Source organism: Artemia franciscana, chromosome 5, assembly GCF_032884065.1.
Source record: "Artemia franciscana chromosome 5, ASM3288406v1, whole genome shotgun sequence".
In the NCBI taxonomy this organism is placed as follows: domain Eukaryota; kingdom Metazoa; phylum Arthropoda; class Branchiopoda; order Anostraca; family Artemiidae; genus Artemia; species Artemia franciscana.
In genome coordinates this window covers 49450006-49464784 of record NC_088867.1, presented here as the reverse complement: position 1 = coordinate 49464784, position 14779 = coordinate 49450006, and the positions used below count along the sequence as shown (strand labels likewise).

Here is a 14779-nt window from a genome sequence, read left to right as displayed (position 1 = left end):
CCTACATGTCTTACCACTGGAACAAACTCGGTCTTACCATCAAATACACTGGAAACAAATAATAGGTACACCAAATAGCAAAATTTGCAAACCCCTCACCGCCGAAGATGATTATGAGCTAACAGCCGACCTTTCCTTACAAGTCCTCTACATGTCTCACAATTGGTATTGGTCTATTTTTGGTTTCAGTGTGTACCCTACTACTGAAGTTGTCAACCCCTTGAAACTTTCAAACTGGTATATCTCATGAAGGAATTTTTGTACCAAAAAATGGATGGCATTTCACCACTTAGAAAGGAGAAAAGGATAAGCTCCAATTTCTTTAGCAATGACAGAACTTTTAAAGTTTAAGAGGTACATCTGATAACATTTCTCTACCTCAATCCCAAGTCCGAAAAAAACAAATGATAAACCCAGCCGAAATCACGGCAGCACTTTCGGACCCGTGGGAAAATGCCGGTTTTTTGCTTCTGTAAATTTTTCTATTTATCACTCAAAGAAGATATATCGGCTGTGGGGCCGGGTAACTGTCGCACATGTTTAACACTTATAGATTTTAGTCCATCTTCAACTTGAAAGTGGTGCCTGCCTGCTTGCCTGCTATAACGGAGCTTTCCACTCGAAAGCAGAAACATGGTTTGATGAAACGAAAGCTTAGCTGCACAACTTCAGATACTTCTTTCTGACATAGGCTACATAACACCACTTCACTTCGCACACCATAGGCTCTGGCTCGTGGATAAGCAAAAACCATCCTTTTTGGCCCCAGGCAAGAGTTCTGCGGAGCTTTCCAAAATGTAATGCCATATTCATCAATCCGGCCAGAGGTCCACACTTTCCGTAAAAATCGCACAGGTTAGACCCTTACCAGTTTCCAGGAATAAGCCGACATCGGTGGCATAGAAAAAAAAAAAAAAAAAAAAAAAAAAAAAAAAAAAAAAAACACGGGATAAAACCAAAGTGTTGCTCTCGCAACACAAAAGCTATATGCAGTATGATTCAGACTTTTTAATAAGCTCTGGAATAAGCTATAGTAGTATTAGAGTATATATGATACAGTACTCTCGATAGTACATATAAAATTATGGAGCAGGATATTTAAGATTACTATATGGCTTGCTGCTAAATTAGATTACATTGTTAATTGTTATTCAGAAAACTATTGATATTTCTAGTTGCAAGCTATACTAAGTTACATTTGTTACTTTTCTGCAAATTTTACGTCTAAAAATACTTTTTGCTCAAAGCAAAGCTTACAAAACAGTTGTGCTGCTTAGGTATTGGCAGCTTTTGAAATTCTGCTCCTGGCAGCTTTGGAGCTTTTTGCACACCTGAACCGGGCTACCTTAGAAGATCCTTGTCAACGTTTGTCGAAAAGTATACAACCAAAAAAAAAATTGCCCCCCCCCCCAAAAAAAAAAAAACAATAAAGAGCCAAACGCCCGTCACCAACATAAATTAAATAAAATATCTCCCCAAAAATTTTGAAAAGAATAGAATTGATTTTTTTTTATATTCCCGTCCAGCTTTTTAATATTATTTACGATACCTTTAACGTTTTTCTTCAATTCCGTGTTGATCCATTTTCTAATTAAGTCTCATTCTGTGTGTAATATAGCTTCCTCTTCATTCCATCATTTTTTAATACCAGCGACCGTCATCATTTTTTTTTTTTTTTTTTTTTTATTTATTTATTTTTTTTTTTTTTTTTAGTTATATCATTTCATAGGATAAACAAACGCTTTCCAAAGAAAAAAAATATTCCGAAGAGTTTTCAAATATTTAAATTATTTGCCTTAGCATTATTTACTACTGATGTCATTTATTATCTTGGCATGTGATATTATCAATCTTAAACATCTCAAGCTTTTTTGGTATGAAGATGAAAGTAAAAAAGAATATAAGGGGGAGGGGGGAGTAAGTTGAAGTAGGACAGTTTTCAGCATTCTTGCAATTTAATCACACGAATTGTAATAGTTTATCTAAACTCCCATTGATGGTTTTCTAGCGTAGTGGCAACTATGTCTGCCTTTCGCGCTGTATATTGCCAACTGGATATTTTTTTTTAATTAAAGCTGGTTAAACTGCGATTTTACCCAAAAATACTCAAATTCGAAATAAAAAGTCAGCATCATAGAGGGAAAAAAGCAGTGGAGATGGGTACTTAAAAATGCTCTCATACAGTAAACAATGGCTTGCCCTTGTGAAAGCCATAGCCAAACTCTCCTTGTGATTTTAAAAGAAGGGTTGCCCTCTCTCAGAAATTATGTGTAGCAGTTGGTGCTTGCCAAGCGTGGCGAAACTGTGCCAAGCGTGGTGAAACTGTGCAGCACACGTGGCGTTCCGAGACGTACACCAGGTGGCGTGAAATCAGCACCCCTTCGATTTAAAAAAAAAGTAGAAGAGCCTTATAAATAAAGCTTTTAGGAATAAGCTTAATTCAAATCCCGAAGATTTGTGAAAGTTTCATTTATGCAGTTCAACTACTTACCTGTAAATGTTAAAGAAATTCTTTCCAGAAAGTGACTGTTTACCATAGATTTTCCTAATCACTTCCTAATTCCAAATTCCTAATTCCTAGTTACGAACTTAGTCTAATGGCATAATTGAAGTGAAGGATGAAAGAGCTTTGTTGCATTGAAGAGTGAAAGAGATTTTTAGTGATATTTACATAGCATGCGCAGTAGCACTCGCATTAATACATGCATATAAATAGACTTTGGCCAAAACCACCATTCTCGGAATTACGGTATACGATAAACAAACCAACCCAACAAAACTACCAACCAAATTGATTACGAGGATTTAAGGGCGGAAGAGTAAGAATAGATCACAAAGAAATTATATCATACGAGTTGAATGTCGATCAAGTCAGTGAATGAGCACGTCCTATCAGACAGAAGCGAAGCCATATTGGCAATTAAGAGTAAAGAAAACAGAATTTGGATACTAGGCTATCAAACAGAATGACCATCCACAGTCCAGGGTTTCTCCGCGGTCACGGGTCTCCGTTAACTCAATTGACTCGAGGGCTCTTAATAAATACTAAAGCCGTTGGGTTACCAACTTAACACACACCCCCCTCAACCCCCAAAAAAGTTAAAAATATTCACTTTTTGGTTAGAAAATGCCAAAAAAGAAGATTTCTTTCAGTTTGACCCTCCTTTCAGTTTACTTGGAAATATGATGACTCCCTCTCCTGACAATGTAATCCTGGGTGTACCCAAGTCTTATATTAACATATAAATACAACAGGAATTCATTACCGAAGTGCATACATCTTTGGGATCTGGTCAGTGGTGTGACTATAATATTAACTGTCGTGATTAAGGGTGTGCAGTCAATACGTCTTTAGTGCCTGAGCCTCAACCTGGAATACAAGTCTACCTCGCTATAAATTACATCTATAATATTTCATCTGGATTGTGAATATCAAGGAGAGAAACCATATACTTACTCGGCCAATCAGGCGGTAGTGTACGTAATTTAATAACCGGTTCAGCATTTTACGCTTAATACTACACTCTTCTTTTGTCTTCTTTTCCTAGAAAGAGAGGAGAAAACTATAGACAAGTTCAAGGTCAAACTTTTAAATTCCTTATTCCTCAAGGAAACCTTATAAATTTCTCCAAACCTATATATTATAAAAACTTATTACTCATGTCCTTTCTGTTAAATGCCCTCGTCTTGTTCCAGTGTTTTATTATTGTATGTGTTTTAGTATTTTGTAAAACTCCACTGTTTATTATTGTCTTGTATGGCCCACTACAAGCCAATCTTTTTGGGGCAAGCAACAGCTTTACATTTGTAATATTTTTTTTTACAATTAATAAAATGATTGATGACTGATTGATTTCGAAAAATACTGAGCACCTACTACCGATATGCATAACTTTTGCTGGGACTTCCACCAAGGTCCTCTAACACGGAGATCTTATCGATACACGGAATCTTTAATCCATCAACAAAGGAGATCAATCTAGAATAGAAAGCTTCAACGCAATCTCTCAACTCAACACCGCTGACTCCCCAGTTTATGTAATTTGACTATTGTGATTAATTTTTGGGGTTACATATGTTTTTCTTCTTTTTTTTTTCACTTGGTACCCCAATTTTTCTCTCATTTTTATTGTACACGAGCATATACCTTACTTCCCGTTAAAAAAAACTTGTTTTTTTTTTAATTTAATTTCTGAACGTTTTTGAATCAATGCATGTTTTGAAATTGGCTCTCCGCAGATGAATAATTAAAACGAAATTTCCATATTTATTTTTTTTAGCTAATTGGCTTTCTCGTAGTTCTGATCCAGTGATTTTGAGAAAAAAAGGAGCGGGGGAGGAGGCCTAGTTGCCCTCCGATTTTTTGGTTACTTAAAAAGGCAACTAGAACTTTTAATTTTTTACGAATGTTTATTAGTAAAATATATACGTAACTTACAAATTAGCTTACGTAACGAACTTCTGTATTCTCATGTTTTTATTACGTATATGACGGGATTCACCCCCTCGTCAGTGCCTCGCTCTTTACACTAAAGCTTAAATCTTGTCCCAATTTCTTAAGAATTACCCCTGAATCACAAAAGCCGTAGAATAAACAGTTTGAATAGTTGAAATTACTAAAAATCCTTTAGCGTAAAGAGCGAGGTATTAGGAGGAGGTGAGCCCATCATAGACGTAATAATTTCTGTTCGTTTTAAGTTATAGTGCTTCTCCTTACTTTCAGTTGAAAAAACTTTTTAATATTTATTTTTTCATTGTTTTTTATTTTAATAATGCTAGAAAATCCTGCTCTCCCTTCATGAAACCTTTCTTCCCCCATGACAAATTCCTCAAAGGAAAGTTACCCAACATATCCCCCTCTTCTCAACCCCCCCCCCCCTCAACCTAAAAATTCCCCAGAAAACGCCCGTACTCTTCCAAATAACCATTATTGTATGTAAGCACTGGTCAAAGTTTGTAACTTGTGGCCCCTCCATGGGGACTGTGGGGGAGTAAGTCGTCCCCAAAGACATAGTTATAAGGTTTTTTGACTACGCTGAATAAAATGGCTATCTCAGAATTTGGATCCTGTGACTTTGGGAAAATAATTAGCGTGGGAGGGGGCCTAGGTGCCATCCAATTTTTTTGGTCACTTAAAAAGGGCAATAGAACTTTTCATTTTCGTTAGAATGAGCTCTCTCGCAAGATTCTCGGACCACTGGGTCGATACGATCACCCCTGTAAAAAAAAAAAATATAAATAAATAAACACGCATTCGTGATCTGCCTTCTGGCAAAAAATACAAAATTCCACATTTTTGTAGATAGGAGCTTGAAACTATTTTCAAATATCAAGTAATGTTAACGGTAAGCAATCAGTATTGATAAGCTAAATAGTTACTAGACCTGTATAATTATCACTATATGTCTTCTTTTGAGCAAAAAATGAAAAAAAAATTCCAATCTGAAGAATTGAGCAAACAAAAAAATGTCAACTACTTTTGCACTTAATATTTTAAATAATAGTATATTATAAATAGTATATAATCAAACAGTTCGTGGTAACGAACTGTAGTAAGGAGCGACCCGGCTCAATAGAAACCAAAACTCTAAAAAATGGAATTTTGATACCAATAGCTACATCAAAAGAATCGCATTTTAATGCTGGTTTTAAATATATAAGTTTCATCAAGTTTAGTCTTACCCATCAAAAGTTACGAGCCTGAGAAAATTTGCGTTATTTTAGAAAATAGGGGGAAACGCCCCCTAAAAGTCATAGAATCTTAACGAAAATCACACCATCAGATTCAGCGTATCATAGAACCCTACTGTAGAAGTTTCGAGCTCCTATCTACAAAAATGTGGAATTTTGCATTTTTTGCCAGAAGGCAGATCACGGATGCGTGTTTATTTGTTTTTTGTTTTTGTTTTTTTTTTCCCAGGGGTGATCGTATCGACCCAGTTGTCCTAGAATGTTGCAAGAGGGCTCATTCTAACGGAAATGAAAAGTTCTAGTGCCCTTTTTAAGTGACCAAAAAAATTGGAGGGCACCTAGGCCCCCTCCCACGCTAATTATTTTCCCAAAGTCAACGGATCAAAATTCTGAGATAGCCATTTTATTCAGCGTAGTCGAAAAACCTTATAACTATGTCTTTGGGGACGACTTACTCCCCTACAGTCCCCTTAGGAGGGGCAACAAGTTACAAACTTTGACCTGTGCTTACATATAGTAATGATTATTGGGAAGTATACAGGCGTTTTCAGGAGGATTTTTTTGGTTTGGGGGAGGGGTTGAGAAGAGGGGGATATGCTGGGGGAACTTTCCTTCGAGAATTTGTAATGGGAGAAGAAAATTTCCATGAAGGGAGAGCAGGATTTACTAGCATTATTTAAAAAAAACAGTTAAAAAATAAAAGTGAAAAAGCTTTTTCAGCTGGAAGTAAGGAACAGCAATAAAACTTAAAACAAACAGAAATTATTACCCATATGAGGGGCTCACCTCCTTCTAATACCTCGCTCTTTACGCTAAAGTATTTTCAGTAATTTCAACTACTTATTCTACGGCTTTTGTGATTCAGGGGGTCATTCTTAATGAATTGGGATAAAATTTAAGCTTTAGTGTAAAGAGCGAGGTACTGACGATGGGGCGAATCCCGTCATATATGTAATAAAAATATGAGAATACCAAAGTTCCTTACGTAAGCTAATTTATAAGTTACGTAAATCTTTTACCAATAAAAAGATTCGTAAAAAATTAAAAGTTCTAGTTGCCTTTTTAATTAACCAAAAAATCGGGGGGCAACTAGGCTTCGTCCCCCGCTCTTTTTTTCTCAAAATCATTCGATCAAAATTATGAGAAAGCCATTGAGCCAAAAAAAAAAATATGCAAATTTCGTATTGATTATTCCTCTGCGGAGAGCCGAAATCAAAACATGCATTGATTCAAAAACGTTCAGAAATTAAATAAAAAAAACAAGTTTTTTTAACTGAAAGTAAGGAGCGACATTAAAACTTAAAACGCACAGAAATTACTTCGTATATGAAAGAGGCTGCTTCCTCATCAACGCCCCGCTCTTTACGCTAAAGTTTTTTACTGTTTTAAAAAGAAGAATTGAGAGAAAGAGTAAAACTTTAGCGTAAAGAGCGGGGCGTGAAATACGGTCAGTCAGCCAGGTACCCAGAACAATCCGTAGGCAATTTCTCTCAAAGAGAAATTACAGACCGGGACACAAATGACGATCGGGACAGAGGGAATATAAATGACGACCGGGACACTCAAAGAGAAATTACAGACTGGGATACCAGCGCACAAATGACGACCGGGACACAGGGAATATAAATGAAGACCAGGACCCAGGTATTTAAGAATATCGTTCAAAGACAAATTTTTAATTGTAAGAAGATCGTTGTAAGAGAAATTTCTAATTATAAAATGACTGAAGAATCTACAATGGCAACACCCGAGGAAGCTGCTCAAAACGAATGTATTCAAGCCAAAGTAGCTGAGTTGGTAAAGTGTTATGTTTCAGGTTCTAGGTCCGAGAGGCTCCAGGTTTGAACCTTGGCTTTAGCATTAATACAAAAGAAGAAAAAAACTAAAAACGGTAAAAACTACAAAAAAACTAAAAAGAAAATACTAAAAAACTAAAAAAGCTAAAAAACTAAAAAAAAACAAAAAAAGGTAAAAAACTAAAAACTAAAAAAGAAAAAAAACTAAAAAAAAACTAAAAAAAAAGGTAAAAGCTACAAAAAAAACTAAAAAAAAGTAAAAACTGAAAAAAAAAAAAAAAGGAAAAAAAAACTGAAAAATAAAGGAGAAAAAGAAAACTAAAAGCCGGGACACAGGGAATATAAATGACGACCGGGACACTCAAAGAGAAATTACAGACTGGGATACTGGGACACAAATAACGACCGGGAGATATAAATTACGACCGGGACACTCAAAGATAAATTACAGACCGGGACACAGGGAATATAAATGACGAACGGGACGCTCAAAGAGAAATTACAGACTGGGACACTGGGACACAAATGACGACCGGGATACTGGGAATATAAATGACGACCGGGACACAGGGAATGTTTGATTAGCAATCACCATCAACAAATCTCAAGGGCAATCATTAGAATAATGAGGTATAGATCTGAATACGGATTGCTTTTCCCATGGACAATTTTATGTTGCATGTTCAAGAGTCGGTAAACCTGACAATCTATTTATATGCACAGACAATGGGGCATCGAAGAATGTTATATATTCGCAAGTTTTACGTAGTTAAAAACAAAATTATCTATAACGAAAAGAGAAATCTTTTCTCTTTTATCTATATTCACAGGTGGGACACAGGGACACAACTGCAATGGCGCGTAACGACTTACGCGCGCGGCGGGGCTTGGGGGGGGTCACTAAGTGCCCCCAACAGCTAGTATATATATATATATATATATAATATTTAAACAAAAATAACATTTTTTCCACTCAGAAGAATTGAGTAAACGAAAAAAGTCAACTACTTTTACTCTGAGTATTATAAACAATAGTATGCCTTTTACATACATTTATTTCTGATACAACGGATCAACACACGACTGCTTGTGGCACTAGTGTTTTGTGCTCCCGTAGAGCAATCTCACGTCATTAAAGTAAATGTTTTATTGTTTCCAATGGAAAGAGACAGGTAGTTTTTAAGTTTTGGAAACTGGCGTTAGTGTTGAGAAAAACACAAACGCCATCTACCATTTAGCGTTTTTTGGCATCGTTCCAGTGTAATAGATAAAGTAAAAATAGTTATAAGCAGCAAAAATATTATAATAATAAGCGCCTGAACTCGTTTTATGACGTCAACTCGTTGCCACAGAGTAGGTTTAATTCGAATCCCTTGGAATCGAAGGAAACCTCTTTCTCCATTGTTCTGTGGCAATTACTCATTTTATGAGAAAAACGCAATTACGAAGATTGAAAAAAATTCCAAGAAACGCAAACACTGTGTCGCGCAGGTGACTTTTTTGTCAACATTAGTACCAGTTTCCACTCTTAAAAGTTACCTATACTATTTACCCCAATGGTGGCACGCGATTGGCCGACTACGTAATCTTTAAAGACACTTAAAATGTAAACGGAATACGATCACTTACAAGACATTTGGGACACTCAAATTTGTCAAGAAATACAACCGTGCCCTCTGTATTCTTGTACGTCGACGGAAGGCAGTTGCCATGGTATACTCGATGACATCCTTGACAACAGTAGACTGGTCCAGATTGATGACATTCAAAACAATACCAATCGTGAACGTCCGGAGATTGCTCAGCTTCCTTTAGAATATTACAGATATACGTATATTATAAATAATAGATATAAGTAGGAATACATTAAATAGAACGTATACAGAGAAATGGAAACAAATATATACATAGAATATTTATACAAAAAAATATATAGGATATATCCATAGAGAGGAATAGAAATAATATAGACAGAAATCAAATAAATAGAAATAGATTTAATAGATGAAATATGTCAATACAGAGTAAATAACAATATGTATACAGAAATGAGATAAATTGAGAGAACTAAAAGAAATTGAGAAAGAAAAAAACATTTACACCCTGAATAATTTGTCTAAAAATAAGAGGAAAAAGTAAATACAATTAGGACCCTAATGAGAATCTCGCCCTAATAAGAAAATATCCTGATTGAAAGCAGAACTTTTGCTTTTCTCCTTTCCATTTTATGTGAGTTGTTTTATTTGGGGCATTACACCAGTAATCAACTACGAGCGGGGGGAGGAGGAGCGATTATAAGATCAGACCTAAAAAAGTTATATAAAACAGGAAAACCAATCAATAGAACATTCTAGGGCTAGTGAATTGCTCATTATCCCATTCGTAATTCTTGAGGTGATACATTGCTTTTAGGACAGTCTACAGAATATGTTTAGAGAATATGTTTAGAGAATATGTTTACAGAATATGTTTATAGAATATGTTTACAGAATATGTTTAGAGAATATGTTTAGAGAATATGTTTACAGAATATGTCTACAGAATATGTTTACAGAATAAGTTTACCGAATATGTTTACAGAATATGCTTACAGAATATGTTTACAGAATTTGTTTATAAAACATGTCTGTAATTCCAAAAATTACAAGGCTGGATAGATGAAAGTTTTAGATACAAAGAAGTATGAAAAACAAGAAAAAAACAAATAAATGACAGTAAAATTAGTAAAATAGTTAAATTAAATAGTAAATAGTAAAAAAGTAAAATTAAATAGTTGAGAAAACGAGGGTAATATCAGCCAGTAGACAGAAAAGAAGCGAAAATGACAAAAGCATATATTTCGGCATGGACCTCTGTCAAGCCGTCTTCCGTGAAAAAAAAAACCTTTGGAAGCAACACAATGGAATAAGCTTGAATTAATTTTGTTTTGTCATTTTCACTTCTTTTCTGTCGACTGTCTGTTTATTACCCTCATTTTCTTAACTGTTTAATTTTACTAGTCATTTTTTATTTTTTATTCTTTGTCGTACGTCATGCATAGCCAGTGAGTTCTTATAATGATACAAAGAATTGCCCCTGATATTTCTCCGCGTTCTATACACCTTATTGCAACCAATTACAATCGAGTTTTGTCAGTAATTCTTAGCAAAAATTCAGCAATATTTTCTTAGTCTGCTTCTTCTAAAGTAAATGATCTCGATATTTTTTCCATCCGATTTCATGGCATAAAGCCTTGCAGCCTATGATATTATGAAGGCAAACATTGTGGTAAAATCTGAATAATAGGGTAGAACAGCAGCTAATCAAAAATAGTATAAAATCAGTAACATTTTCCAAGTCTGCTTCTTCTAAAGCAAATGATCTCGACATTTTTTCCATCCAATTTCATGGCATAAAACCTTGCAGCCTACGATATCATGAAGGCTAGCATTGTGGTAAAATCTGAATAGTAGGGTAGAACAGTAGCTAATCAAGATTAGTATAAATTCAGCAATATTTTCTAAGTCTGCTTCTTCTAAAGTAAATGATCTCGGCATTTTTTCCATCCCATTCCATGGCATAAAACCTTGCAGCCTATGCTATCATGATTATGCCCGAGTCGCTGAGAACATGTAAAATTTGTTTATTGGATAAGTAGCCAAACGAGGTCAAAACGCATTTTCTTTTTTTTTAGTATGAAACTATTTATTTACCTCCATATTTGGCATTCTATAAGAGTCCTGATCAAATTTGCCTCCTTTCTTCTCACAAATAAGCAGACCATCAGCAACTAACATATCCAGATGTGTTCTGACATCCTCTAAAAGAATAAAGCAAATAATACCTTTATTTTTCTAAGCATAGATCAGAGCAGTATATGTTTTAGACACAGTGTAGAGCTGCGCAAGTTGAAGGCCACAGCCACCCCAAAAATAAATTTTGAATGAGAGGGAGGGTCTAAGCAACCCCCCCCCCGCCACCATAAGATATATTATGAGTTCTAAAGGATATATCGGTGTTCAGTTTTAGAGCACTGGAATCGGACTAAGCTAAATTTGATGAGCCCCAGCCCCTTTTGGAAAATTTAAAAAGATTCAATACCTTAAACATCATTTCGTGTCGACTGAGTGTCTCAAAAGTAAAGGGTTTATTAGCAAATTATCCAAGGAGGCAAATTATTATTGAAAATTATTGAGAATATCTATGATATGATTATAGAATTTGATAGAAAATACAAAGCAATTCTGTCGGCAAAGTTTCCAATCAAAGCGGGTTGCACCACAGGAAATTCCAAGAGCTGTCAAATTGATCAAATGACATTTCTTTTGAGGCGCATTTTGGGCATTTTCCTGGCGGGTATACTAGAACGTTCTTAGGGACAACCCTGAATTTTAATAAGAAAATTCTACTCCGTTTGATGGAAAAGCAAAACTTAAACTTATTAATGATATAAGTTTCTTTAAAACTAAATATATCTGTCTCGAGCACAATCTCCAATCAACTTTAAACTAATCCAATCAATTTAATTCTTTCTTTTATCAATTCTAAATAGTTTGGTCACACAAGCTAAAAAAGCTTATAATGGACGAGATAGGCTGATTCTTTATGGTAAAAATAAAAGAAACAAGTTTTTTCAACTGAAAGTAAGGAGCGACATTAAAACTTAAAACGAACAGAAATTGCTTCGTATATGAAAGGGGCTGCTTCCTCATCAGCGCCCCGCTCTTTACGCAAAAGTTTGACTCTTTCTCTCAACTCTTCTTTTTAAAACAGTAAAAAACTTTAGCGTAAAGAGCGCGGCGTTGATGAGGAAGCAGCCCCTTTCATATACGAAGCAATTTCTGTTCGTTTTAAGTTTTAATGTCGCTCCTTACTTTCAGTTGAAAAAAATTGTTTTTTTTTATTTAATTTCTGAACGTTTTTGAATCAATGCATGTTTTGATTTTGGCTCTCCGCAGAGAAATAATTATAACGAAATTTGCATTTTTTTTGGGGGGGGGGGGGGCTAAATGGCTTTCTCATAATTTTGATCGAGTGATTTTGAGAAAAAAAGAGCGGGGGAGGAAGCCTAGTTGCCCTCCAATTTTTTGGTTAATAAAAAAGGAAACTAGAACTTTTAATTTTTTACGAATCTTTTTATTGGTGAAAGATATACGTAACTTATAAACTAGCTTACGAAAAAATGAGCCCTCTTGCGACATTCTAGGACCACTTGGTCGATACGATGACCCCTGGGGAAAAAAAACAAACAAACAAATAAACACGCACCCGTGACTTGTCTTCTGGCAAAAAATACAAAATTCCACTTTTTGTAGATAGGAGCTTGAAACTTCTACAGTTTGGTTTTCTGATACGCTGAATCTGATGGTGTCCTTTTCGTTAAGATCCTACGACTTTTAGGGGGTGTTTCCCCCTATTTTCCTAAATGAGGCAAATTTTCTCAGGCTCGTAAATTTTGATGGGTAAGACTAAACTTGATGAAACTTATATATTTAAAATCAGCATTAAAATGCGATTCTTTTGATGTAGCTATCGAAATCAAAATTCAATTTTTTAGAGTTTTGGTTACTATTGAGCCGGGTCGCTCCTTATTACAGTTCGTTACCACGAACTGTTTGATATATTATAAAAATTATTTGTCCTAACAAAACTTCCGCAAAAAAAAAATTGCTGGTTTAAACTTGGCAAACTTGGTTTAGAAACCTAAATAATATTTCAAATCCCGCTATTAAAGTCCTTTGTCATCTTATGTTAAGCCCTTCGATAGAAAAAGTTCGATAACATTATTATTGTTTGTCTATGGGAACTATTTATTTAACAACTTGAGCAGAACAGACTTTACTGACATTTACTGAATTTACTGAACAGACGAACAGAAATTACTCCGTATATGAAACGAGTTGTCCCCTCCGCACTCCCTCGCTCTTTACGCTAAAGCTTTAAATTGTTTTAAAAAGTAGAATTGTGGCAGAGTCAAACTTTAGCGTAAAGAGCGAGGGATTGCGGAGGGGACAACTCATTTCATATACGGTGTAATTTCTGTTCGTTTTGACTTTTAATGTCGCTCCTTACTTTCAGCTAAAAAAATTAGTTTTTTTTTATTTAATTTCTGAACGTTTTTGAATTAATGCATGTTTGGTGTTGGCTCTCCGCACATAAATTTTTAAAATGAAATTTGTATATTAATTCTTTTTTTGGCTAAATGGCTTTCTCTTAGTTTTGATCAGACGATTTTGAGAAATAAGGGCTGGAGAAGGAGGCCTAGTTGCCCTCCAATTTTTCGGTTACTTAAAAAGGCAACTAGAACTTTTAATTTTTAACGAACGTTTTTATTAGTAAAAAATATAAGTAACTTAAGAATTAACTTACGTAACAAACTTTCATAACCTTATATTTTTATTATGTATACGAGGGGATTTGTACCCTCGTTAATACCTCGCTCTTTACTCTAAATCGTAAGTTTTGTCCCAATTCTTTAAGAATGACCCCTTAAAGATTAAATAGTTGAAATTACTAAAAATACTTTAGCATAAAGAGCAAGGTATTTATCTCCTCCTAAATACCTTGCTCTTTATGCTAAAGTATTTTTAGAACCCCTCATATGCGTAATAATCTCTGTTCGTTTTAAGTTTCAATGCTACTTCTTCCTTTCATTTGAAAAAACGTTTTCATGTTTATTTTTCATCGTTTTCTTATAGTAATGCTAGAGAATCCTGCGCCCTTGTCATTGAATTTTTCTTCCCCATGACAGATTTCTCCAAAGAAAGATCCTCCAACATAGCCCCCTCTCCTCAGCCCCACCCCCAAACAAAATAAAATCCCCCTGAAAACGTCTGTACACTTCCCAATAACCATTACTATATGTAAACACTGGTCAAAGTTTGTAACTTGCAGCCCCTCCCCCAGGTATTGTGGGGGAGTAAGTCATCCCCAAAGACATAGTTATTATGGTTTTCGACTATGCTGAACAAAATGGCTATCTCAAAATTTTGATCCGTTGACTTTGGGAAAAAATGAGCGTGGGAAGGGGCCTAGATGCCCTCCAATTTTTTTGGTCACTTAAAAAGGGCACTAGAACTTTTCATTTCCGTTAGAATGAGCCCTCTTGCGACATTCTAGGACCACTTGGTCGATACGATGACCCCTGGGAAAAAAAAATAAAAATAAAAATAAACACGCACCCGTGATTTGTCTTCTGGCAAAAAATACAAAATTCCACATTTTTGTAGATAGGAGCTTGAAACTTCTACAGTATGGTTCTCTGATACGCTGAATCTGATGGTGTCATTTTCGTTAAGATCCTACGACTTTTA

At 35.2% G+C, this 14779-nt stretch overlaps 1 protein-coding gene across 2 annotated transcripts in view; it reads right to left on the bottom strand.

The window, feature by feature from the left end:
* Positions 1-14779, bottom strand: part of LOC136027538 (zinc finger MYND domain-containing protein 11-like) — a 75826-nt gene that overhangs the window by 40326 nt on the left and 20721 nt on the right. For both annotated transcript variants that reach the window (XM_065704887.1, XM_065704885.1), the window contains exons 3-5: positions 11180-11286; positions 9117-9296; positions 3458-3544 (exon numbers count right to left, since the gene is read on the bottom strand). In XM_065704887.1, coding sequence (XP_065560959.1) covers positions 3458-3544; positions 9117-9296; positions 11180-11286 — 374 coding nt within the window. The remainder of the gene's footprint in view (positions 1-3457; positions 3545-9116; positions 9297-11179; positions 11287-14779) is intronic.